Source organism: Ranitomeya imitator, chromosome 1, assembly GCF_032444005.1.
Source record: "Ranitomeya imitator isolate aRanImi1 chromosome 1, aRanImi1.pri, whole genome shotgun sequence".
Classification (NCBI taxonomy): domain Eukaryota; kingdom Metazoa; phylum Chordata; class Amphibia; order Anura; family Dendrobatidae; genus Ranitomeya; species Ranitomeya imitator.
In genome coordinates this window covers 1,212,408,696-1,212,436,476 of record NC_091282.1, presented here as the reverse complement: position 1 = coordinate 1,212,436,476, position 27,781 = coordinate 1,212,408,696, and the positions used below count along the sequence as shown (strand labels likewise).

Below are 27,781 nucleotides of genomic sequence, written 5' to 3'. Positions count from 1 at the left end.
CAGATCAGTGGTCCCACCATCACTGTATGTAGGCCCACCATTACTGTGCACAGATCAGTGGTCCCACCCTTACTGTACGTAGGCCCACCATTAGTGTACGTAGGCCCACCATTAGTGTACGTAGGCCCTGTGCACACAACTGTCATTACTGTACATTTGTAAAGGACACAAGGACAATGATAAAACAATCAGGCTTAAACATATCTTAAAATCTTCCAAATTTATAAAAACCTATAAATAATTTTCTCACGGTTTCATAATTCAAGTGAAATCCAATGTCTCCTAAAAACATCAGGATAGAAGTACGATGAGAAGCAGAGCTGGAATCAATCACACCGATTCCTGCCGAGTGCCAAAATATACAGAACATCGAAGACTTTATGTGACACGTTATCGGGCGCGGATTAATAAATTATAACATCGTAGAATCTTATCTACAACTACTTTACACACTGAACCCCACAGGATCATAGATGAAGCAGCGCCTGCGTATTGCCAGGATCGCACCGTTCTCAATCCTTACTCTCGAGAGAATTGGGGCCGTGGCCTGTAGTGTTCGGAGACTGCAGTTCTCCAAGGCTCAGAGGGTGAGAAAAGTGCACCCAGGATTTCAGTAAATCTTCCTTACTGCACACAGAACGAGGTCTTCTCCATCTCTTCCATCTCATCACTGCACACAGAACGAGGTCTTCTCCTCCTCATCCATCTCATCACTGCACACAGAACAAGGTCTGCTCCTCCTCATCCATCTCATCACTGCACACAGAACTAGGTCTTCTCCTCCTCATCCATCTCATCACTGCACACAGAACACGGTCTGCTCCTCCTCATCCATCTCATCACTGCACACAGAACAAGGTCTGCTCCTCCTCATCCATCTCATCACTGCACACAGAACAAGGTCTGCTCCTCCTCATCCATCTCATCACTGCACACAGAACTAGGTCTTCTCCTCCTCATCCATCTCATCACTGCACACAGAACAAGGTCTGCTCCTCCTCATCCATCTCATCACTGCACACAGAACTAGGTCTTCTCCTCCTCATCCATCTAATCACTGCACACAGAACGAGGTCTTCGCCTCCTCATCCATCTCATCACTGCACACAGAACGAGGTCTTCTCCTCCTCATCCATCTCATCACTGTACACAGAACTAGGTCTTCTCCTCCTCATCCATCTCATCACTGCACACAGAACAAGGTCTGCTCCTCCTCATCCATCTCCGAGGTCTTCTCCTCCTCATCCATCTCATCACTGCACACAGAACGAGGTCTTCTCCATCTCATCACTGCACACAGAACGAGGTCTTCTCCTCATCCATCTCATCACCGCACACAGAACAAGGTCTGCTCCTCCTCATCCATCTCCGAGGTCTTCTCCTCCTCATCCATCTCATCACTGCACACAGAACGAGGTCTTCTCCTCCTCATCCATCTCATCACTGCACACAGAACGAGGTCTTCTCCTCCTCATCCATCTCATCACTGCACACAGAACGAGGTCTTCTCCTCCTCATCCATCTCATCACTGCACACAGAACAAGGTCTGCTCCTCCTCATCCATCTCCGAGGTCTTCTCCTCCTCATCCATCTCATCACTGCACACAGAACGAGGTCTTCTCCATCTCATCACTGCACACAGAACGAGGTCTTCTCCATCTCATCACTGCACACAGAACGAGGTCTTCTCCTTCTCATCCATCTCATCACTGCACACAGAACGAGGTGTTCTCCATCTCATCCATCTCATCACTGCACACAGAACGAGGTCTTCTCCTCCTCATCCATCTCATCACTGCACACAGAACGAGGTCTTCTCCATCTCATCACCGCACACAGAACGAGGTCTTCTCCTCCTCATCCATCTCATCACTGCACACAGAACGAGGTCTTCTCCATCTCCTCCATCTCATCACTGCAAACAGAACGAGGTCTTCTCCTTCATCTCATCACTGCACACAGAACGAGGTCTTCTCCATCTCATCACTGCACACAGAACGAGGTCTTCTCCATCTCATCACTGCACACAGAACGAGGTCTTCTCCTCCTCATCCATCTCATCACTGCACACAGAACGAGGTCTTCTCCATCTCATCACTACACACAGAACGAGGTCTTCTCCTCCTCATCCATCTCATCACTGCACACAAAACGAGGTCTTCTTCTCATCCATCTCATCACTGCAGACAGGACAAGGTCTGCTCCTCCTCGTCCATCTCCGAGGTCTTCTCCATCTCATCCATCTCATCACTGCACACAGAACGAGGTCTTCTCCTCCTCATTCATCTCATCACTGCACACAGAACGAGGTCTTCACCATCTCATCACTGCACACAGAACGAGGTCTTCTCCTCCTCATTCATCTCATCACTGCACACAGAACGAGGTCTTCACCATCTCATCACTGTACACAGAACGAGGTCTTCTCCATCTCATCCATCTCATCACTGTACACAGAACGAGGTCTTCTCCATCTCATCCATCTCATCACTGCACACAGAACGAGGTCTTCTCCTCCTCATCCATCTCATCACTGCACACAGAACAAGGTCTGCTCCTCCTCATCCATCTCCGAGGTCTTCTCCTTCTCATCCATCTCATCACTGCACACAGAACGAGGTCTTCTCCATCTCATCCATCTCATCACTGCACACAGAATGAGGTCTTCTCCTCCTCATCCATCTCATCACTGCACACAGGACAAGGTCTGCTCCTCCTCATCCATCTCCGAGGTCTTCTCCTTCTCATCCATCTCATCAATGCACACAGAACTAGGTCTTCTCCTCCTCATCCATCTCATCACTGCACACAGAACGAGGTCTTCTCCATCTCATCACTGCACACAGAACGAAGTCTTCTTCTCATCCATCTCATCACTGCACACAGGACAAGGTCTGCTCCTCCTCGTCCATCTCCGAGGTCTTCTCCATCTCATCCATCTCATCACTGCACACAGAACGAGGTCTTCTCCTCCTCATCCATCTCATCACTGCACACAGGACAATGTCTGCTCCTCCTCATCCATCTCCGAGGTCTTCTCCTTCTCATCACTGCACACGGAACGAGGTCTTCTCCTCCTCATCCATCTCATCACTGCACACAGGAGAAGGTCTGCTCCTCCTCATCCATCTCCGAGGTCTTCTCCATCTCATCCATCTCATCACTGCACACAGAACGAGGTCTTCTCCTTCTCATCCATCTCATCACTGCACACAGAACGAGGTCTTCTCCTCCTCATCCATCTCATCACTGCACACAGAACGAGGTCTTCTCATGCATAGTAAATAGTAACATAGTAAGGCCGAAAAACGACATTTGTCCATCCAGTTCAGCCTATATTCCATCATAATAAATCCCCAGATCTACGTCCTTCTACAGAACCTAATAATTGTATGATACAATATTGTTCTGCTCCAGGAAGACATCCAGGTCTCTCTTGAACCCCTCGATTGAGTTCGCCATCACCACCTCCTCAGGCAAGGAATTCCAGATTCTCACTGCCCTAACAGTAAAGAATCCTCTTCTATGTTGGTGGAAAAACCTTCTATCCTCCAGACGCAAAGAATGCCCCCTTGTGCCCGTCACCTTCCTTGGTATAAACAGATTCTAAGCAAGATATTTGTATTGTCCCCTTATATACTTATACATGGTTATTAGATCGCCCCTCAGTCGTCTTTTTTCTAGACTAAATAATCCTAATTTCGCTAATCTATCTGGGTATTGTAGTTCTCCCATCCCCTTTATTAATTTTGTTGCCCTCTTTTGTACTCTCTCTAGTTCCATTATATCCTTCCTGAGCACCGGTGCCCAAAACTGGACACAGTACTCCATATGCGGTCTAACTAGGGATTTGTACAGAGGCAGTATAATGCTCTCATTATGTGTATCCAGACCTCTTTTAATGCACCCCATGATCCTGTTTGCCTTGGCAGCTGCTGCCTGGCACTGGCTGCTCCAGGTAAGTTTATCATTAACTAGGATCCCCAAGTCCTTCTCCCTGTCAGATTTACCCAGTGGTTTCCCATTCAGTGTGTAATGGTGACATTGATTCCTTCTTCCCATGTGTATAACCTTACATTTATCATTGTTAAACCTCATCTGCCACCTTTCAGCCCAAGTTTCCAACCTATCCAGATCCATCTGTAGCAGAATACTATCTTCTCTTGTATTAACTGCTTTACATAGTTTTGTATCATCTGCAAATATCGATATTTTACTGTGTAAACCTTCTACCAGATCATTAATGAATATGTTGAAGAGATCAGGTCCCAATACCGACCCCTGCGGTCCCCACTGGTCACAGCGACCCAGTTAGAGACTATACCATTTATAACCACCCTCTGCTTTCTATCACTAAGCCAGTTACTAACCCATTTACACACATTTTCCCCCAGACCAAGCATTCTCATTTTGTGTACCAACCTCTTGTGCGGCACGGTATCAAACGCATTGGAAAAAATCGAGATATACCACGTCCAATGACTCACCGTGGTCCAGCCTATAGCTTACCTCTTCATAAAAACTGATTAGATTGGTTTGACAGGAGCGATTTCTCATAAACCCATGCTGATATGGAGTTACACAGTTATTCTCATTGAGATAATCCAGAATAACATCCCTCAGAAACCCTTCAAATATTTTACCAACAATAGAGGTTAGACTTACTGGCCTATAATTTCCAGGTTCACTTTTAGAGCCCTTTTTGAATATTGGCACCACATTTGCTATGCGCCAGTCCTGCGGAACAGACCCCATCGCTATTGAGTCCCTAAAAATAAGAAATAATGGTTTATCTATTACATTACTTAGTTCTCTTAGTACTCGTGGGTGTATGCCATCCGGACCCGGAGATTTATCTATTTTAATCTTATTTAGCCGGTTTCGCACCTCTTCTTGGGTTAGATTGGTGACCCTTAATATAGGGTTTTTGTTGTTTCTTGGGATTTCACCTAGCATTTCATTTTCCACCGTGAATACCGTGGAGAAGAAGGTGTTTAATATGTTAGCTTTTTCCTCGTCATCTACAACCATTCTTTCCTCACTATTTTTAAGGGGCCTACATTTTCAGTTTTTATTCTTTTACTATTGATATAGTTGAAGAACAGTTTGGGATTAGTTTTACTCTCCTTAGCAATGTGCTTCTCTGTTTCCTTTTTGGCAGCTTTAATTAGTTTTTTAGATAAAGTATTTTTCTCCCTATAGTTTTTTAGAGCTTCAATGGTGCCATCCTGCTTTAGTAGTGCAAATGCTTTCTTTTTACTGTTAATTGCCTGTCTTACTTCTTTGTTTAGCCACATTGGGTTGTTCCTATTTCTAGTCCTTTTATTCCCACAAGGTATAAACCGCTTACACTGCCTATTTAGGATGTTCTTAAACATTTCCCATTTATTATCTGTATTCTTATTTCTGAGGATATTGTCCCAGTCTGCCAGATTAAGGGCATCTCTAAGCTGGTCAAACTTTGCCTTCCTAAAGTTCAGTGTTTTTGTGACTCCCTGACAAGTCCCCCTAGTGAAAGACAGGTGAAACTGTACAATATTGTGGTCGCTATTTCCTAGATGCCCAACCACCTGCAGATTTGTTATTCTGTCAGGTCTATTAGATAGTATTAGGTCTAAAAGTGCTGCTCCTCTGGTTGGATTCTGCACCAATTGTGAAAGATAATTTTTCTTGGTTATTAGCACTGCATACAGGACAAGGTCTGCTCCTCATCCATCTCCGAGGTCTTCTCCATCTCATCACTGCACACAGAACAAGGTCTTCTCCTCCTCATCCATCTCATCACTGCACACATAACGAGGTCTTCTCCTCCTCATCCATCTCCGAGATCTTCTCCTCATCATCTATCTCATCACTGTACACAGAACGAGGTCTTCTCCTCATCCATCTCATCACTGCACACAGAACGAGGTCTTCTCCTCCTCATCCATCTTATCACTGCACACAGAGCGAGGTCTTCTCCTCCTCATCCATCTCCGAAATCTTCTCCTCCTCATCCATCTCATCACTGCACACAGAACGAGGTCTTCTCCTCCTCATCCATCTCATCACTTTACACAGAACGAGGTCTGCTCCTCCTCATCCATCTCATCACTGCACACAGAACGGGCTCTTCTCCTTCTCATCCATCTCATCACTGCACACAGAACGAGGTCTTCTCCATCTCATCACTGCACACAGAACGAGGTCTTCTCCATCTCATCACTGCACACAGAACGAGGTCTTCTCCTCCTCATCCATCTCCGAGGTCTGCTCCTCCTCATCCATCTCATAACTGCACACAGAACAAGGTCTTCTCCACCTCATCCATCTCCAAGGTCTTTTACTCTTCATCCATCTCATCACTGCACACAGATTATTCTCCTTATCCATCTCATCACTGCACACAGAACAAGGTCTTCTACTCCTCATCCATTTAGTCAATGCACACATAATGAGGTCTTCTCCTCCTTCATCATCTCTTTACTGCACACAGAACAAGGTCTGCTCCTCCTCATCCATCTCATCACTACACACAGAACAAGGTCTGCTCCTCCTCATCCATCTCATCACTGCACACAGAACAAGGTCTGCTCCTCCTCATCAATCTCATCACTGCACACAGAACAAGGTCTGCTCCTCCTCATCCATCTCATCACTGCACACAGAACAAGGTCTGCTCCTCCTCATCCATCTCATCACTGCACACAGAACAAGGTCTGCTCCTCCTCATCCATCTCATCACTGCACACAGAACGAGGTCTTCTCCATCTCATCACTGCACACAGAACGAGGTCTTCTCCATCTCATCACTGCACACAGAACGAGGTCTTCTCCTCCTCATCCATCTCCGAGGTCTGCTCCTCCTCATCCATCTCATCACTGCACACAGAACAAGGTCTGCTCCTCCTCATCCATCTCATCACTGCACACAGAACAAGGTCTTCTCCTCCTCATCAATCTCCGAGGTCTGCTCCTCCTCATCCATCTCATCACTGCACACAGAACAAGGTCTGCTCCTCCTCATCCATCTCATCACTGCACACAGAACAAGGTCTTCTCCTCCTCATCAATCTCGTCAATGCACACAGAACAAGGTCTTCTCCTCTTCATCCATCTCTCCACTGCACATAGAACAAGGTCTTCTCCTCTTCATCCATCTCATCACTGCACACAGAACAAGGTCTTCTACTCCTCATCCATTTAGTCAATGCACACATAATGAGGTCTTCTCCTCCTTCATCATCTCTTTACTGCACACAGAACAAGGTCTGCTCCTCCTCATCCATCTCATGACTACACACAGAACAAGGTCTGCTCCTCCTCATCCATCTCATCACTGCACACAGAACAAGGTCTGCTCCTCCTCATCCATCTCATCACTGCACACAGAACAAGGTCTTCTCCTCCTCATCCATCTCATCACTGCACACAGAACAAGGTCTGCTCCTCCTCATCAATCTTGTCAATGCACACAGAACAAGGTCTGCTCCTCCTCATCCATCTCATCACTGCACACAGAACAAGGTCTGCTCCTCCTCATCCATCTCATCACTGCACACAGAACAAGGTCTGCTCCTCCTCATCAATCTTGTCAATGCACACAGAACAAGGTCTGCTCCTCCTCATCCATCTCATCACTGCACACAGAGCAAGGTCTGCTCCTCCTCATCCATCTCATCACTGCACACAGAACAAGGTCTGCTGCTCCTCATCCATCTCATCACTGCACACAGAACAAGGTCTGCTCCTCCTCATCCATCTCATCACTGCACACAGAACAAGGTCTTCTCCTCCTCATCAATCTCCGAGGTCTGCTCCTCCTCATCCATCTCATCACTGCACACAGAACAAGGTCTGCTCCTCCTCATCCATCTCATCACTGCACACAGAACAAGGTCTTCTCCTCCTCATCAATCTCGTCAATGCACACAGAACAAGGTCTTCTCCTCTTCATCCATTTCTCCACTGCACATAGAACAAGGTCTTCTCCTCTTCATCCATCTCATCACTGCACACAGAAAGAGGTCTTCTCTTCATCCATCTCATCACTGCACATAGAACAAGGACTTGTCTTCCATCTCTTCACTGCACATGGTCTTCACTCCTTTCTCCTCCTTCTCACTGCAGGCAGCACGATTCCTTCTCCTCCTCATCCATCTCATCAATGCACACAGAACAAGGTCTTCTCCTCCTCATCCATCTCATCAATGCACATAGAACAAGGTCTTCTCCTCCTCATCCATCTAGTCACTGAACACAGAATGAGGTCTTCTCCTCCTCATCCATCTAGTCACTGAACACAGAACGAGGTCTTCTACTCCTCATCCATCTAGTCACTGAACACAGAACAAGCTCTTCTCCTCCTCATCCATCTCTCTACTGCACATAGAACAAGGTCTTCTCTTCCATCTCTTCACTGCACAAGGTCTTCACTCCCTTCTCCTCCTTCTCACTGCAGGCAGCACGATTCCTTCTCCTCATCATCCATCTCATCACTGCACAGAGAACAAGGTCTTCTCCTCATCATCCATCTCGTCACTGCAGAAGGTCTTCAGTCCCTTCTCCTCCTTCTCATTGTAAGCAGCACGATTCCTTCTCCTCCTCATCCTCCTCTTGCTCTCTCTGTGTAGTAAACAGGGTGTGGTCTTGCAGTTGATCTCGCAGATCCATCAATAGATCACGGCTCTCGCTTCGTGGGAGATTACTCAAGTAATACTGTGGAGCAAACTCCACCAACCTGCAAAAAGAAAGAAAGAAAGATGGGGGTCCATATTCATACATGAGATGAAGGAGCTCTCGCCCTTAAGACCTCAGCATCCTTCCTCCACATCTCATAAGGGCACAGACCCCACTGTCTTTCCTCCGCTTTATGTAGCTAATCGTGCAGTAGAAGGATTGGGGAGAGGGGGGTGTCACAAACTTCTAGATAATGAACGCTGTCTGAAGGATAAACATGTTGGTCAGGCTTAGGCAGCTGGTCATTTGGCACTGGCTGCTCATGGGAGGGACAGTTGTAGAGGGAGGAGCATATAATACAGTATCAGCCCACGAGAAGCTCAATGACCGACCCTCCAGGACAAGTAGCCAATAAAACCGAGACTTCGGTAACAACAGGGTGGAGGATAAGATGAGGAGACTAGGCCCCATTTACGGGCAGAGGAATTCTGTGGCACTCACATCTCAGGGAGTACTTCTGTGGCTACACTGATGCAGTTGTCCTGAGAGATGCTGAAGTCGTGGTACAAGACCCATGCTGGTGGGGGGCTCCGGCCATGATATACAGATGAGGGGTGCAGGGTGGCCACGTGTTTGTGAGACAGCATCACATAGTTTCCCTGTCCGTCCACGTCCCGAGCCACCTGGTGGAGTCACAAGAGTTAATGATAGGCCTACTTGATGACTTCTCCTCGAGGACGAGAAAAGAGATATTAAGCATAGTCTCACCTTCAGGAAACCTCCGGACAACAGGGCCCTGGTGACATTCAGAATACAGTCCTCATCAGGGAATGCCGGGTCCGAGACCGGGAGTTCAATCCTCTGCATCAGGTCCAGGAGTTCAGCCCGCAGTAGGTCAGCTTGGCGCAAAGAGTCAAGGCAAAGAGCAGCATCGGTGCAGCCATCGTCACCGTCTGCGAACATAAGAGGGGCCTCTGCTCAAGTACAGGCACATAATAAAGGGCATATAATAACAGGCAGAGCCAGCTGTCATGGAGACCGTCAGTAAGGAGGATGACAGCTCCAATAATCAACATGTGCGGCTATAGGCTGAACTCGACAGACTTAGCTCTACCTTCAACCTTCAACACTAACATCAAGAGGGCACTCACGCTCTTTGTAGTGGTTATAGACCGCGATCAGCGTCATGTGATCACCTTCAGGTCGCTGCAGATCACGGCGAGAAGTCAGCACAGATGCATTGTGGGGAGAGGGCAGATAACAGCGGGGGGCAACTGGGGCAGAAATGGAGACAAAAGGTGAGAGCAAGATAAAAAGCAGAAAAGAGTACTAGCCAGCTCTCACCATACATGATGCCCATCATGTCCGCGGTCCCCGTACGTCAATATCCCGCATCTGCACAACATTGACTCCTCCCACTTTGTAACTCCTCCCATCATCCCTGTGCCACACCCACTAGATATAACCCCATCCCACTTATCCAACAAACGACTCCCACCCAGTATCACCCCTCACTGACACCCCTTATGGATCTACACCAATCCTCTCTATAAGTTTCCTATAGACTATGGTGCCCCACTGCTCAACACACTCTACAGCCCCCCAACACACACACGCTCTACAGCCCCCCAACAGACACGCTCTACAGCCCCCAACACACACACGCTCTCTACAGCCCCCACACACACACGCTCTCTACAGCCCCCCAACAGACACGCTCTACAGCCCCCAACACACACGCTCTATACAGCCCTCTACAAACACACGCTGTCTACAGCCCCCAACACACACGCTCTCTACAGCGCCCCAACACACACGCTGTCTACAGCCCCTCAACACACACGCTGTCTACAGCCCCCAACATGCACACCCTGTCTACAGCCCCCAACACACACGCTCTCTACAGCCACCACACACGCTCTCTACAGCCCCCAACACACACACGCTCTCTACAGCCCCCACACACATGCTCTCTACAGCCCTCTACAAACACACGCTGTCTACAGCCCCCAACACACACGCTCTCTACAGCCCCCCAACACACACGCTGTCTACAGCCCCCAACATGCACACGCTGTCTACAGCCCCCAACACACACGCTCTCTACAGCCACCAACACACACGTTCTCTACAGCCCCCAACACACACGCTCTCTACAGCCCCAACACACACGCTCTCTACAGCCCCCAACACACACGCTGTCTACAGCCACAACACACACACGCTGTCTACAGCCCCCAACACACACGCTGTCTACAGCCCCCAACACACACGCTCTCTACAGCCACCAACACACACGTTCTCTACAGCCCCCAACACACACGCTCTCTACAGCCCCCAACACACACGCTCTCTACAGCCACCAACACACACGTTCTCTACAGCCACCAACACACACGTTCTCTACAGCCCCAACACACACGCTCTCTACAGCCCCCAACACACACGCTGTCTACAGCCACAACACACACGCTCTCTACAGCCCCCCAACACACACGTTCTCTACAGCCCCCAACACACACGCTCTATACAGCCCCCAACACACACGCTCTCTACAGCCCCCAACACACACGCTCTCTACAGCCCCCAACACACACGCTCTCTACAGCCCCCAACACACACGCTCTCTACAGCCCCCAACACACATGCTCTCTACAGCCCCCAACACACATGCTCTCTACAGCCCCCAACACACACGCTCTATACAGCCCCCAACACACACGCTGTCTACAGCCCCAACACACACTACAGCCCTGTCAGGACTCTGAACATTTTTGATTACCTTTTGTGCATTACTGCCCTTTTCCAAGATGGCGTCTTTGGTCTCATGTGCACTGTGTCTTCCTGCTATATAACTCCACCCCAGCCTTCAGTCTGTGCTAGAGTATTCTGCCTTGCATCCACCTCCTGACCTCTGGTGGCTTCCTGGCTATATACCTGCTCCTGTGAACCTGTGTGGAGATCCTGCTACTCTGCTCTGAGTTCCTGCTGCATACACCGGTTTCCAGTAATCCTCCATCTATTACTTGTGTTTTCTTCCATCTGCATTTGCTGGACATGTAAGCTGTTTCTGCTCTGCAATAACCTGAGACTATTACCCAGGCCTGCCTGGTTGAGCTAAGATATGATTTGAACTGCCTTATAAGCATATCTATCTGTCTTTGGACTAAACAAGGACTTACTCGTGTCAAGTATCCTCAAGAATAATTGTGCTTCATAGACTTTCTGCGTGATTACATTTTCCTCTGAAGTTCCCTATCGACTGCTAAGCTGCGTTTGATATTTGCACCAAGTGTTGTGGACTTCTCTCTGCAGTTATAAAACTGTGTCCTGAAGTTGTCTTGTTCCACGCAAAGACTCTCCTGAGTTATCCCCTATAATGATTACAGGATACTCTAGCCTCAAAAGAGGAGACTGCTGGAACAATGACTGCAGAAAGCAGACTAGAGCAGGTGTTCTCCATAATTAGATCACTGCAGAAAGATGTGGAAGGTCTGCAAAAGAAGTTTGGAAGCAATGAACAAGTGTTTGGACAAACTTTACAGGACTTACGCAACCGCATGGCAGCCCAGAAACACAAACTTGCTGTATGGACGGGCTTTTTAGGACATAAGCACGCAAATAGCTGCACAAGTGACTTTACCCTCTGGGCAACCGCCACCAGCTAGCCCACCTAAGTTGCCCCCATTCAGATTTAATGGTGATCGCAACAAATTTCGTGGCTTCGTGAATCAATGTATGCTATATTTTGATGTACATGCCGACCGTTTTGCTAATGATAGATCCAAAGTATTGTGTGTAATAATGCTGCTGACCGCACGAGCGCTCGTCTGGGCGAATCCGATGATTGAGTCTCGTGACCCACGGTTAAATGACTTGGATGATTTCTTGGCCGCTATGGCATTAATGTTTGATGATCCTAATCGCCGTGCAACCACTGAATCTGCTTTGTTGTCTTTACGCCAGGCTAAACGTTCTGTTATTGAGTATGCCACTGAATTCAGGAGATTAGCGGTAGATACCAATTGGGACAGTTATGCACAATTGCCTATTTTTAAAAGGGGTCTGTCTAGTATTGTAAAAGATGAATTAGCTCGCTCTGAGTCACCACAACACAAGAGCTAGAACCGTTTATATAGCATTGTGTGCGCATAGACATTCGCCTTACTGAGCGTAGGCTGGAGAAGTTTGCTGCATATAACCGTATTTCTAACTTTTCCCTTCCTTCCAAAGAGCCTGCAGGTAAAACATCTCGGGAAGTGGAGGAGGTGCCCATGCAAATTGATTCCATTCACAGGCGCGAGATCAATGAGCGCCGGGAGCATCACCTTTGTGAAAGTCTATGTTTCTACTGCGGCCAGTCTGACCACTTCTTGATCAATTGTCCTAAGTGTCCTAGACGGCCTAACAAGGTGCTAGCAGCAGTAGGGGAGTATGACAACTGTGATGATGAGTCTGACATCTCTGGATGTAGCCTGCCTTTAAACGCTGTATTCCATTCACTTTCTATGACTTCACCCCCCAAGGAGCTGAAGGAAAAGAACTCTCACTGTTCTCTCCCTATTAAGATCCTGTGTTCAGGACAGTGGATTTCCAGTGCAGACATGATTGAATCTGGTGCAGGTGGCAATTTCATGGATATCGCATTTGCCAAGGAACATGGTATTGAAATTCAGCAAAGAACCTCTCCAATTACCATGGAAACAATGGTGGGTCACCTTTAATCTCTGGGCCTGTGGATCAGGAGACCGTACCCCTTGAAATTTTGTTGGAGCCTAATCATCAGGAGCAAATTTCTTCTTCTCATTTTCCTGTGATTTTAGGCATTCCTTGGTTGCGTTCCCAGAACCCAATTATCAACTGGGAGACCAAGGAGATTATCTTTCCAACAAGGAGCAACTCAGCATTAACAGAAGCTGTCCCTGAGTCCACGGCTACAGAACCACATGTACAGGTATTTTCTTTACCTCCAGCATATAGAGTTCTTTGACATCTGTGAGAAGAATGCAGATCAGCTTCCTCCACACAGGCATTATGACTGTCCCATTGAGCTGCTTCCTGGGGCAGATATTCCTTTTGGTAACGTATACCCTTTGGCGGCACAAGAGCTACAAGCCTTAAAGGAGTATATTGATGAAAATCTGGCCAAAGGCTTCATACGTCCTTCTTCCTCACCAGCAGGGGCACCTATATTTTTTGTAAAAAAGAAGGATGGGTCCCTGAGACTCTGTGTGGACTATCGAGAGCTCAATAAGGTAATCATACGAAACTGTTACCCTTTGCCTCTGATTCCCGAATTACTGGAAAGAGTCCGCCATGCTAAGGTGTTCTTTAAACTGGATCTTCGTGGGGCTTATAATTTGGTGCGTATTCGTCCAGGGGATGAGTGGAAGACAGCATTCAGATGCCGGTATGGACACTTTGAATATCTCGTGATGCCCTTCGGGCTTTGTAACGATCTATTTGGGCGATATTCTAATCTTTGCTGACTCTCTACAGGAACATGAAGAACATGTCAAAGCTGTTTTAAGACATCTGAAAGAGAACCAACGGAACAAGAGAACAAGACGGAAAAATGCGAGTTCCATCATTCTGAGATACAGTTCTTAGGTTATATCATCTCTCCCCAGGAACTGAACATGGAATCTGGTAAGATTCAGGCTATCCTTGACTGGCCGGTACCCAAGAATGTTAAGGAGGTCCAACGTTTTATTGGTTTTGCAAATTTCTACAGATGCTTTATTCGAAATTTTTCTGATATTGTCCGTCCCATTACTTCCTTGACAAAGGAGAAGCCCTTTAAGTGGTCATCACAGGCTCAAGAAGCTTTTGATCGGCTTAAGATCTGTTTTACCTCCGCACCACTGATACACCCAGATCCAACACTTTTTTTCATTGTGGAGGTGGACGCTTCTGATAATGCTTTGTGGGCTATTGTCTCCCAAAGAACTGGAGAGAAGGGTCTGCAACATCCTTGTGATTTCTTTTCCCGTAGACTAACCTCAGCAGAGAATTACGACGTGGGAGACAAGGAATTGCTGGCTATTGCGGCTTTCAAGGAATGGAGGCATCATCTGCAAGAAGCTGCACAACAGATCATAGTGCTAACTGACCATTGCAATTTAGAGTTCCTTAGATCCGCTAGATGTCTTTTTCCTCGTCAGGCTCGTTGGAATTTATTTTTAAATCAATTTAAATTTTGTTATCTCGTACCGTCCAGGTTCTCGTAATGGGAAGGCTGATGCTTTATCCCAACTCCATGCTGCGGATTCCGTACCTGGAGCCCCGTCCAAGACCATTCTATCTGATGCCAATTTCATCGGAGTTATCCACGATCAGGACTTGTGGAAGGAGTGCAGGGAGGCTTATGACGGTGATGTATTTCTGGCCAACCCACCTGTTGATATTAATCTTGTCTTTAAGGGTGGCATGTGGTTCAGAGATTGATGTATCTACGTCCCTAAGGTCGTCCATCTGCAGATCCTCAAGTTGGTACATGACTCCAAGTTGGCTGGTCACAGGGGGGTACAGAAGACACAAGAGTTCCTAACCCGATTTTTCTGGTGGCCAACTTGCCTGAAGGATACCAAGGACTATGTTCTCTCTTGCGAGGTATGTGCTCATTACAAGACTCCTCATGTGGCACCTACGGGTCTTCTACAACCATTACCTGTTCCGTCCCGCCCTTGGGGGTCTATATCAATGGACTTTATTGTGGAGCTGCCTACATCGGGGGGCATGAATACGATCATGCTGGTAGTTGATTGCCTGACTAAAGCCGCTCATTTTGTTCCATGCACCGGCCTCCCCTAAGCTAAGGATACAGTGAACTTGGTTATACAGAATGTCTTTCGGTTGCATGGGGTCCCGGATGAGATCATCTCTGACCATGGAGTACAGTTCACTTCAAGATTCTGGAAGGGGTTTTGCACTGCACTCAATATTAATGTCTGTCTCTCTTCCGCTTACCATACCCAGACAAATGGTCAGACTGAGCGTACCAACCAGATGCTGGAACAATATTTAAGATGCTATGTCAGCCATCTCCAGGATGATTGGTTGGAGTTGCTGCCGTTAGCCGAATTTTCATATAACAATTCTCAGAGCGCCTCCACTAAATATACACTTTTCTTTGCCAATCTGGGTTATCATCCGTGTATCTTACCTAGGTCTCCGATTAATTCTCCAGTTCCGGCAGTGGAGGAAAGGCTGACTGCGATGAGGCAGAATCTGGAGGTTCTGAAGGAATCCCTGACGACAGCTCAAGAACGTTATAAGAGATCGGCTGATAGATTCCGTAAACCTGCACCCATATTCAAGGTAGGAGATTCCGTGTGGTTAGCAACTAAGAATCTGAAGTTAAATGTTCCTTCAAAAAAACTTGGACAGAAATTCATTGGCCCTTTCAAGATCAACGGTATTGAGAGCTCTGTGGCCTGTCGTCTGAAGCTGCCGAGGACTATGAAGGTACACCCAGTTTTCCATGTATCTTTACTAAAGCCTGTATCTCCTGATACCTTCCAGGGACGTATTGTGCCACCTCCGCAGCCTGTGGTGATTGATGGGCAAGAACAATTTGTGGTGGAGGAAATTATTGATTCCAGGATTCGCAGGAATCGGCTCAAATATCTGATAAGATGGCAGGGATATCCCCCTGAGGAAGACTCTTGGGAACCTGTGGAAAACAGCAATGCCCAACAGAAGATTTCTCGTTTTCATCAGAGATTCCCTGAGAAACCAGGTCCAGGATCGTCCTGAGGCCATTTCTAAGGAGGGAGTAGTGTCAGGACTCTGAATATTGTTTATCACCTTTTGGTCATCACTGCCCTTTTCCAAGATGGCGTCTTTGGTCTCATGTGCACTGTGTCTTCCTGTTATAAAACTCCACCCCAGCCTTCAGTCTGTGCTAGAGTATTCTGCCTTGCATCCAGCTCCTGACCTCTGATTACTCCCTGGCTATATACCTGCTCCTGTGAACCTGTGTGGAGATCCTGCTACTCTGCTCTGAGTTCCTGCTGCATACACCAGTTTCCAGTAATCCTCCATCTGCTGCTCCTGTTTACTTCCATCTGCATTTGCTGGACATGTAAGCTGTTGCTGCTCTGCAAGAACCTGAGACTATTACCCAGGCCTCCCTGGTTGAGCTAAGATATGATTTGATCTGCCTTATAAGCATAGCTATCTGTGGTTGGACTAAACAAGGACTTATTCGTGTCAAGTATCCTCAAGTACAACTGTGCTTCATAGACTTTCTGCGTGATTACATTTTCCTCTGAAGTTTCCTATAGACTGTTAAGCTGCGTTTAATATTTACACCAAGTGTTGTGGAGTTGAGTTTCTCTCTGCACCTGTTTGAATCACCGTGTGATAATATAGACTTTACCACTTACAGAACTGTGTCCTGTAGTTGTCTTGTTCCACGCAAAGAGTCTCCTGAGTTATCCCCTATAATCATTACAAGCCCCCAACAAACACACACGCTCTATACTGCCCCCCCACACACGCTCTCTACAACCTCCAACACACACTCCCTACAGCCCCCAAGACACACACTCTCTACAGCCCCCCAAACACACACGCTCCCTACAGCCCCCAACACACTCTCCACAGCCCCCCAACAAACACACACACTCTATACTGCCCCCACACACACGCTCTCTACAACCCCCAACACACACTCTCTACAGCCCCCAACACACTCTCCACAGCCCCCCAACACACACTACCTACAGCCCCCAACACGTTCTCTGCAGCCCCACTGCTTAACACTCTCTACAGTCCCCCAACACACACGTTCTCTACAGCTCCATACACTCCCTACAGCCCCCAACACACACTTTCTCTACAGCCCCCCAACACACACTTTCTACTCACACTCACTCTACAAACACCCCGTGCACTGTTTACTCTCCCACCCACTCACGCCCCCCATCCATCAGATTACTGTACCGGTGAGCATTGCTGCCAGTGTGAGCATCTCACTGACACACTGGAACTCGCACGCTGCCAGAAGAGATTTTGAGATCTGAGGATCTAGCGGAAACTCCGACATGACAATGCCGACCTCAGACAGATTCCCATCATCATCCAGGGCCGCCAGGTAGTCCAGATCCTCCAGGGATTGCATGAGGGTCTCCGGGGCTAAAAAGAAAAGGGAGTAGGCTGTACAAATTGGGTCTCAGGTGATCAGCAAAATAGTGGACCATTCCTGATGATGGAGGACTGGACTCCTGGGACTGGGGCTGAACACAGACCCATCACTGTGGATATCAGAAGAATGACTATTCCATTATAGCCTACAGGGGGCACACAAGCCTGAATCTCTTTACCAGGTCGATCCAAGAAGTGGCACTGTCCAAGGTCAGCGATGTCCAGTCTTTTCAGTAGCAGGACCATGCGACTTAGGTTCTCCTGCAGAATTCGAGGAGGTGATATGTCCGGCATCTGTGTCTCAAACGTGATTTCAGGGTACAACCGATAACAAATCCCTGAGACACAAAGATATCAGAACAGAAACTGTCAGAATGGAGAGCAGAAAGAAACTCAAAATAAGGTAGTTCTGCTCCAGACAAAACCCATTAGACACTGGCACCACAGGACTCCCCTTCACAACCACCGATTATCCAAACACTCAGCATATCGTCCTTCATGCCCGGCACATTGACTCACCATCAGCAGCCTTGACTCTCATCCTGCGGACCTCCGCTCGGCTTTTACTGATCAGATGGTGGACCCAAGAATCTGCCCGAATCCGAGGATTGTAAACCTGCACAAGAGACCGCAGAGTAATCCACCCATCATCTAACTAGTACCAGACAGCTATATCCAGCCAGAAAGACCACGCCCCACCCCAGAGAGACCACCACACTTCAATTACAACCACCCAGTGGCAGATCACCTCCCACCCATCAAGAGACGATCAACCCGCCAGAGAAATGATCACCACCAGCCAGACAAACACACATCATTCTCCTACACCTCCGCCAACTATACCAAGTCAGAGCTACAAACCCACCCCCCACTACAATCACCTACTGCCATACCGCCACATACCCAATCACCCCCCACTACAATCACCTACTGCCACACCACCACATACCCAATCACCCCCCGCTACAATCACCTACTGCCAGACCGCCACATACCCAATCACCCCCACTACAATCACCTACTGCCAGACCACAACATACCCCATCACCCCCCCACAACAATCACCTACTGCCAGACCACCACATACCCAATCACCCCCCACTACAATCACCTACTGCCAGACCGCCACATACCCAATCACCCCCACTACAATCACCTACTGCCAGACCACAACATACCCAATCACCCCCCCCACTACAATCACCTACTGCCAGACCACCACATACCCAATCACCCCCCCTGAACGCTTCAATGGTACCCTCAAACAGATGCTACGCATGCTGGTTGAGACCCAAGGGCGCGACTGGGAGCGGTACCTCCCACACCTGCTATTCGCTTACCGAGAGGTTCCGCAGGCCTCAACGGGGTTCTCCCCCTTCGAGCTCCTGTACGGCAGGCGAGTCCGGGGACCCCTTGGGTTGGTAAGAGAAACCTGGGAAGAAGAGCCAAACCCTTCTGAAGTGTCCATAGTGGAGTATGTCACGCGCTTCCGTGACAAGATGCAGACCTTGACGCAGTTGGAGCATGACAACATGACGCAGGCTCAAGCTGACCAGAAGCACTGGTACGACCAGAACGCCCGGGAGCGGAACGACCACGCCCCACCCCAGAGAGACCACCACACTTCAATTACAACCACCCAGTGGCAGATCACCTCCCACCCATCAAGAGACGATCAACCCGCCAGAGAAATGATCACCACCAGCCAGACAAACACACATCATTCTCCTACACCTCCGCCAACTATACCAAGTCAGAGCTACAAACCCACCCCCCACTACAATCACTTACTGCCATACCGCCACATACCCAATCACCCCCCACTACAATCACCTACTGCCACACCACCACATACCCAATCACCCCCCGCTACAATCACCTACTGCCAGACCGCCACATACCCAATCACCCCCACTACAATCACCTACTGCCAGACCACAACATACCCAATCACCCCCCACAACAATCACCTACTGCCAGACCACCACATACCCAATCACCCCCCACTACAATCACCTACTGCCAGACCACAACATACCCAATCACCCCCAACTACAATCACCTACTGCCACACCGCCACATACCCAATCACCCCCACTACAATCACCTACTGCCAGACCACAACATACCCAATCACCCCCCCACTACAATCACCTACTGCCAGACCACCACATACCCAATCACCCCCCCTGAACGCTTCAATGGTACCCTCAAACAGATGCTACGCATGCTGGTTGAGACCCAAGGGCGCGACTGGGAGCGGTACCTCCCACACCTGCTATTCGCTTACCGAGAGGTTCCGCAGGCCTCAACGGGGTTCTCCCCCTTCGAGCTCCTGTACGGCAGGCGAGTCCGGGGACCCCTTGGATTGGTAAGAGAAACCTGGGAAGAAGAGCCAAACCCTTCTGAAGTGTCCATAGTGGAGTATGTCACGCGCTTCCGTGACAAGATGCAGACCTTGACGCAGTTGGAGCATGACAACATGACGCAGGCTCAGGCTGACCAGAAGCACTGGTACGACCAGAACGCCCGGGAGCGGAACTACCACGTGGGTCAAAAGGTGTGAGTGCTGGTCCCCATGCCAACGGATAAGCTTCAGGCAGCCTGGGAGGGCCCGTACGTCGTCCACCAACCGCTCAACCCGGTCACTTACGTGGTCACTCTTGACCACGCTCGGGGTAGGCGAAAGGCCTTTCAAGTCAACATGATGAAGGCTCATCACGAACGTGAACCTTACGTCCTACCGGTCTGCAGCTTGCCCGAAGACGGGGAAGAAGACACCCTTCTGGACATGCTGGCCCAATCAAAGGCCGGTGGGTCCATTGAGGACGTGGAGGTAAGCGCCTCACTAACCGAACCCCAGCGGTCGCAGTTGCGGACCAAGCTGGAACCCTTCTGAGCCGTTTTCTCCAACCAACCTGGAAGGACTGAGTTAGCAGTCCACGAGGTGGACACCGGGAATCATGCCCCACTACGGCGAACACCTTATCGAATCTCCGACCAGGTGCAGCAGGTTATGCGCCAGGAGATCGATGAGATGTTACAGCTGGGGGTGATTCGACGGTCAAAGAGTGCGTGGGCCTCACCTGTAGTTCTCGTGCCAAAGAAGGATCGGACCACCCGGTTCTACGTGGACTACAGGGGCTCAATGCCATCACAGCCTCTGATGCGCACCCAATGCCGCGCATCGAGGAGCTGCTGGAGAGGTTAGCTGGCGCAGATTACCTAACAATAATAGATCTGATTGGAGAATACTGGCAGATTCCCCTGAGCCCCGAGGCGCAGGAGAAGTCCGCCTTTATCACACCCTTTGGAGTGTACGAGTCCACAGTCATGCCCTTCGGCATGAAGAATGCCCCAGCGGATGGTCAACCTCCTGCTTCAGGGACTGGAGGAGTACTCAGTGGCGTACTTGGATGACATTGCCATCTTCAGTTCCTCCTGGGAGGAACACCTGCAGCATCTCGAGGAGGTGCTCAGGCGAATTCACTGAGCTGGACTGACTATCAAGTCGGGAAAGTGCCAGATGGGCATGAGTGAGGTCCACTACCTGGGGCACTAGGTAGGCGGAGGTACCCTAAAGCCAGAGCCTGAGAAAGTGGGAGCGATCGTGAACTGGCTCACTCCCAGGACGAAGAAACAGGTGATATCCTTCCTGGGCACTGCAGGGTACTATAGGCGCTTCGTACAGCACTATAGTAGCCTAGCAAAACCCCTGACGGACCTCACCAGGAAGAAGCTACCCCACAGTGTCAACTGGACCGACGGCTGTGAGGGGGCCTTTCAGGCGTTGAAAACAGCACTATGCAATTCCCCTGTGTTGACAGCAGTCGACCGTTCTTGGTACAGACCGACGCCAGTGAGTTTGGCCTTGGTGCTGTGCTCAGCCAGGTTGACTCGGAGGATCAAGAGCACCCCGTGTTGTACCTGAGCAGGAAACTTTTGCCGAGGGAAGTGGCCTACTCCACCATTGAGAAGGAGTGCCTGGCCATAGTCTGGGCCGTGCAGCGCTTGCAGCCCTACTTGTACGGTCGCACCTTCACCGTGGTGACCGACCACAACCCTCTGCGCTGGCTAAACGCCATGTGTGGAACCAACGGCAGGTTGCTACGCTGGAGCATTGCCCTTCAGCAGTTTGACTTCACCATTGAACACAAAACGGGCAGGGAGCATGGCAATGCAGATGGACTGTCCCGCCAGGGTGAACCTATTGAGGTGCGCATGGAGGCATACCGTGGGGTTCTGCCTCCCTAGCGCAGGCCAAAAGGGGGAGGTGTGAGGAAAATGTACGCCACGATAATGTAGAAACCATAGCTGAAGGATTTTTGCACTTCTGACCAAGGTCCCAAAAGCATTGTAGCTGCACACCCCCCCCCTGAATACAACAAACCAGCCCTATGGCAGACACTGGGTAAGTTGACGCTAGTGTGTGAGCAGGGTGTGGCTTTAAACTGTAGGTGACCAAACCTGCAAAGCCACCTGTGGTCCCTCCCTTCTCAGTCAGGAATTTGTTTGTCTCCAGGGTCTGAAAACGTAAAGATCTCTGACCTCAGTGAATATCATTAACCATCCCTTTAGTGATGTCCCGAGGCTGGAGTATATAAGCCCCCACACTTAACCCAGTCGGGAGTCTGAGTCTGAGTTTTTTTGCCTGAGGAGCTGTACTATGCATTGGGATATTTGGGAGCACTGCCTATCAGCATGGTTTTGCCTGACATGATCTGAAAACATGTGAGTTTTACCTTTTCTTTTAATCCCTTTATTTAATAATTACCTTGTACATATTTTCAATTGTCTCATATTGTAACATCTTTATATAACTTTTTATAAACACTGCCTTAAATCTTTTATGGAGAATAATATGTCAAATACTAGATTTGTTCTTCTGCTCTAAAACGTACCCTAAGTCTTCTGAAGGGAATTACGCTGTTTTGGGTTAGCTTCGGACCCATTTAATCGAAGCTGGTGGCAGCATACCATGTGCGGTGCCTTTGGGTGTCGTTGTAGCGACTGCGGCGTTGATAATTATTGTTCCTGCCTGAGCAGGAGTAGTTATATCGCGTCGCTGCAGCTTGCCCAATAGCCAGTACATAGCAGGCAGCCTTTCTGGTGACTAATTACCCTAGGTGCAGTACCTAATCTGACCTGAGGGTAAAGGGGGTGTCAGAGAGCTGCAAGTTCAAGCAGAACTGTACAGCGGGATATACATAAATCCCTGCAGTTCGTGGTATATTGTAGAGCAGTGGGATAACTTGAATAAGCCCCTGCTGTAAACTAAGAGGTCCATAGACTTGTGTGTGTTTTTTTCATCACATTGTAGCAGTGGAGGGATAACTAAGATAAGCCCCCCTGCACATTTGATAGCCGTCTGTTGACCCCGATCCGTGACGTGGGGGTGACGGTCACGGTGTGAATCGTGACAACCCCCCACTACAATCACCTACTGCCAGACCACCACATGCCCAATCACCCCCCACTACAATCACCTACTGCCAGACCACCAAATACCCAATCACCCCCCACTACAATCACCTGCCAGACCACCACATACCCAATCACCCCCCAATACAAACACCTACTGCCAGACCACCACATACCCAATCACCCCCACTACAATCACCTACTGCCAGATCACCACATACCCAATCACCCCCCACTACAATCACCTACTGCCAGACCACCACATACCCAATCACCCACCACTACAATCACCTACTGCCAGACCACCACATACCCAATCACCTCCCACTACAATCACCTACTGCCAGACCACCTGTGAGGAAAATGTATGTCACGATAATGTAAAAACCATAGCTGAGGGATTGTTGCACTTCTGACCATGGTTCCTAAAGCATGGCAGCTGTAAAACTCACCTCTCTTTCTCCCCCCCCCTGAATACAACAAACAAGCCCTATGGCAGACACTGGGTAATTTGAAGCTAGTGTGTGAGCAGGGTGTGGATTTAGACTGCAGGTGACCAATCCTGCAAAGCCACCTGTGGTCCTTCCCTTCTCAGTCAGGAATTTCTTTGTCTCCAGGGTCTGAAAACGTAAAGATCTCTGACCTCAGTGAATATCATTAACCAGCCCTTTAGTGATGTCCCCAGGCTGGCGTATATAAGCCCCCACACTTAACCCAGCCTGCAGTCTGAGTTTTTTGCCTGAGGACTGGATCTGTACTATGCAGTGGGACATTTAGGGTCTGCCTGCAGCATGGTTTTGCCTGACATGAACTGAGAACATGTAAGTGTTGATTTTCTCATTTAATCCCTTTATTTTATAATTATCTTGTACATATTTTCAATTGTCTCAAATTGTAACATCTTTATATGACTTTTTATAAACACTGCCTTAAATCTTTTATGGAGTATAATATTTAAAATACTAGATTCGTTCTTCTGCTCTAAAACGTACCCAAAGTCTTCTGAAGGGAATTACGCTACTATTTTGGGTTAGCTTCGGACCCGTTTAAACGAAGCTGGTGGCAGCATACCGTGTGCGGGGCCTTTGGGTGTCGTTGTAGCGACTGCGGCGTTGATAATTATTGTTTCTGCCTGAGTGGGAGTAGTTATATCGCATCGCTGCAGCGTGCCCAAAAGCCAGTACATAGCAGGCAGTCTTTCTGGCGACTAATTACCCTAGGTGCAGTACCAAATCTGACCTGAGGGTAAGGGGGGCGCCAGAGAGCTGCAAGTTCAAGCAGAACTGTGAAGCGGGATATACATAAATCCCTGCAGTTCGTGGTATATTGAAGAGTAGTGGGATACATAAAATAAGCCCCTGCTGTAAACTAAGAGGTCAATAGCCTTGTGTGTTTTTTTCATCACATTGTAGCAGTGGAGGGATAACTAAGATAAGCCCCCCTGCACATGTGATAGCCGTCTGTTGGCCTAACGTCACCCCGATCCGTGACGTAGGAGTGACGGTCACGGTGTGAATCGTGACACCACCACATACCCAATCACCCCCCACTACAATCACCTACTGCCAGACCACCACATACACAATCACCCCCACTACAATCACCTACTGCCAGACCACCACATACACAATCACCCCCACTAAAATCACCTACTGCCAGACCACCACATACACAATCACCCCCACTACAATCACCTACTGCCAGACCACCACATACCCAATCCCCCACTACAATCACCTACTGCTAGACCACCACATACCCAATCACCCTCCACTATAATCACCTACTGCCAGACCACCACATATCCAATCACCCCCACTACAATCACCTACTGCCAGACCACCACATACCCAATCACCCCCACTACAATCACCTACTGCCAGACCACCACATACCCAATCACCCCCCCCACTACAATCACCTGCTGCCAGACCGCCACATACCCAATCACCCCCCACTACAATTACCTACTGCCAGACCACCACATACCCAATCACCCCCCACTACAATCACCTACTGCCAGACCACCACATACCCAATCACCCCCCACTACAATCACCTACTGCCAGACCACCACATACCCAATCTGATGATGGAGGAGACGGGCGGTCACCAGATACTGTTGATGGAGGTGACGGGCAGTCACCAGATACTGATGGAGGTGAGGGGCGGTCACCAGATACTGATGATGGGGGTGACCAGATACTGATGATGGAGGAGACAGGTGGTCACCAGATACTGATGATGGAGGAGACGGGCGGTCACCAGATACTGATGATGGAGGAGACGGGAGGTCACCAGATACTGATGATGGAGGAGATGGGCGGTCACCAGATACTGATGATGGAGGAGATGGGCGGTCACCAGATACTGATGATGGAGGAGATGGGCGGTCACCAGATACTGATGATGGAGGAGACGGGAGGTCACCAGATACTGATGATGGAGGTGACGGGCATTCACCAGATACTGATGAAGGAGGTGGCGGGCGGTCAGCAGATACTGATGATGGAGGAGACGGGCGGTCATCAGATACTGATGATGGAGGAGATGGGCGATCACCAGATACTGATGATGGAGGAGATGGGCGGTCACCAGATACTGATGATGGAGGAGACGGGCGGTCATCAGATACTGATGATGGAGGAGATGGGCGGTCATCAGATACTGATGATGGAGGAGATGGGCGATCACCAGATACTGATGATGGAGGAGATGGGCGATCACCAGATACTGATGATGGAGGTGATGGGCGGTCACCAGATACTGATGATGGAGGTGATGGGCGGTCACCAGATACTGATGATGGAGGTGATGGGCGGTCACCAGATACTGATGATGGAGGAGATGGGCGATCACCAGATACTGATGATGGAGGAGATGGGCGGTCATCAGATACTGATGATGGAGGAGATGGGCGATCACCAGATACTGATGATGGAGGAGATGGGCGATCACCAGATACTGATGAAGGAGGTGGCGGGCGGTCAGCAGATACTGATGATGGAGGAGACGGGCGGTCATCAGATACTGATGATGGAGGAGATGGGCGATCACCAGATACTGATGGGATTGACATTTCTCTTCAGTCACTTTGTACTTTGTCCATCAGTAATCTAGTACCGCGTCTCTGGTGAAGCTTCTGACTCTGCAGCGGTTTTTCCCACACCTGCCTAACACTTTTGCACAGTACTGTATAGAGGTGGCGGCTCAGCTCTCATACTCACACACTGTAGCTCGTGCCCTGTATCGATGACGTAACGAATTCCCGGGATGGAGAAGGAAAGTTCTGCTAGTGAGCCGGAGAGGAACACTCGACGGTCGTTGCCGGATTCAGCCTCGTACACTGACTGCATCCCACTGCCGGTACTGGCCATCAGAGACATGGGCAAGAGAGGCCCGAGACTGGGACTCAGAGACACGGCCTCGGTGAGAAGCGTAGCGCAGCCGCGGAGAACTTCCTGCAGGACACAATACACCAGTAACAGAACGGCTCTGCAGCTACACGAAACGCAACATCCAGCATCGTCTTACCTCATCACTACCCAAGAACACCAACACATCCCCAGCCTCATTCCTACGGTGAATGTCCAGGACAATGTGACATGCCGCCATGACGCGGTCTTGTGACACTGGCGGGCGGTACACAACCTTCGGCAGGTGTTCTCGCACTGGAACTTTCACCACAGAGACATCTGCTCCCAAGAAATCCACCATACGTTGCTGAAATGATGGCGAGGTCATAACCACCAAGCGAAGAAGGGGTCTCTGTATTGTCAGGTCCTTCAGCAGGCCCAGAAGCAGGTCGGTGGCCACTGTACGCTCGTCTACTTCATCCAGGATGACCACCCCAGCCGCCTGAATGAGAGGGTCCGAGGTCAGCTCCTGGAGCAGGAGGGAATCCCAGCTGAACCTGGCAGACAGCAGACCTGGTAAATGAGGGGGTAAGTAATGGCCCTACTAACCCCTATCCCAATTCTCTGACCTTAATTCTCTAGTGCTCCTACTGACACTGAGCTCTCCCGGGTCTCCACACCTGACACTACGTCTACCCGGTCTGCCATAGATCCCAAACTCCTCACCTCTAACTTCATGACCATTGCTTGTCCCCCCGACACTAGCCTGAACCTGGCAGACAGCAGATCTGGTAAATGAGGGGGTAATGAATGGCCCTACTAACCCCTATCCCAATTCTCTGACCTTCTCTAGTGGTCCTACTGACACTGTCCTCTCCCGGGTCTCCACACCTGACACTACGTCTACCCGGTCTCTCCATAGACCCCAAAACTCCTCACAACTAACTTCATGACCATTGCTTGTCCTCCCGACACTAGCCTGAACCTGGCAGACAGCAGACCTGGCAAATGAGGGGGTAAGTAATGGCACTACTAACCCCTATCCCAATTATCTGACCTTAATTCTCTAGTGGTCCTACTGACACGGAGCTCTCCCGGGTCTCCACACCTGACATTACGTCTACCCGGTCTCTCCATAGATCCCAGACTCCTCACCTCTAACTTCATGACCATTGCTTGTCCCCCGACACTAGCC

General features: G+C 49.3%; 1 protein-coding gene and 1 long non-coding RNA gene across 2 annotated transcripts in view; both read right to left on the bottom strand.

The window, feature by feature from the left end:
• Window positions 1–201: 201 nt before the first annotated feature.
• LOC138657298 (uncharacterized) lies at window positions 202–4,444 on the bottom strand. The gene is made up of 2 exons (XR_011317033.1): window positions 2,319–4,444; window positions 202–2,275 (listed from the first exon to the last, which is right to left on the bottom strand). It is a non-coding gene; the product is annotated as an uncharacterized lncRNA (long non-coding RNA).
• A 943-nt stretch (window positions 4,445–5,387) lies between these two features.
• The window catches only part of DQX1 (DEAQ-box RNA dependent ATPase 1), an 82,226-nt gene continuing 59,832 nt past the window's right edge, over window positions 5,388–27,781 (bottom strand). Inside the window, exons 4-12 of the mRNA XM_069744993.1 lie at window positions 26,765–27,143; window positions 26,458–26,691; window positions 18,329–18,425; window positions 17,989–18,147; window positions 17,609–17,800; window positions 9,811–9,933; window positions 9,428–9,612; window positions 9,161–9,342; window positions 5,388–8,720 (exon numbers count right to left, since the gene is read on the bottom strand). Coding sequence (XP_069601094.1) covers window positions 8,555–8,720; window positions 9,161–9,342; window positions 9,428–9,612; window positions 9,811–9,933; window positions 17,609–17,800; window positions 17,989–18,147; window positions 18,329–18,425; window positions 26,458–26,691; window positions 26,765–27,143 — 1,717 coding nt within the window. The 3' untranslated portion in view covers window positions 5,388–8,554. The remainder of the gene's footprint in view (window positions 8,721–9,160; window positions 9,343–9,427; window positions 9,613–9,810; window positions 9,934–17,608; window positions 17,801–17,988; window positions 18,148–18,328; window positions 18,426–26,457; window positions 26,692–26,764; window positions 27,144–27,781) is intronic.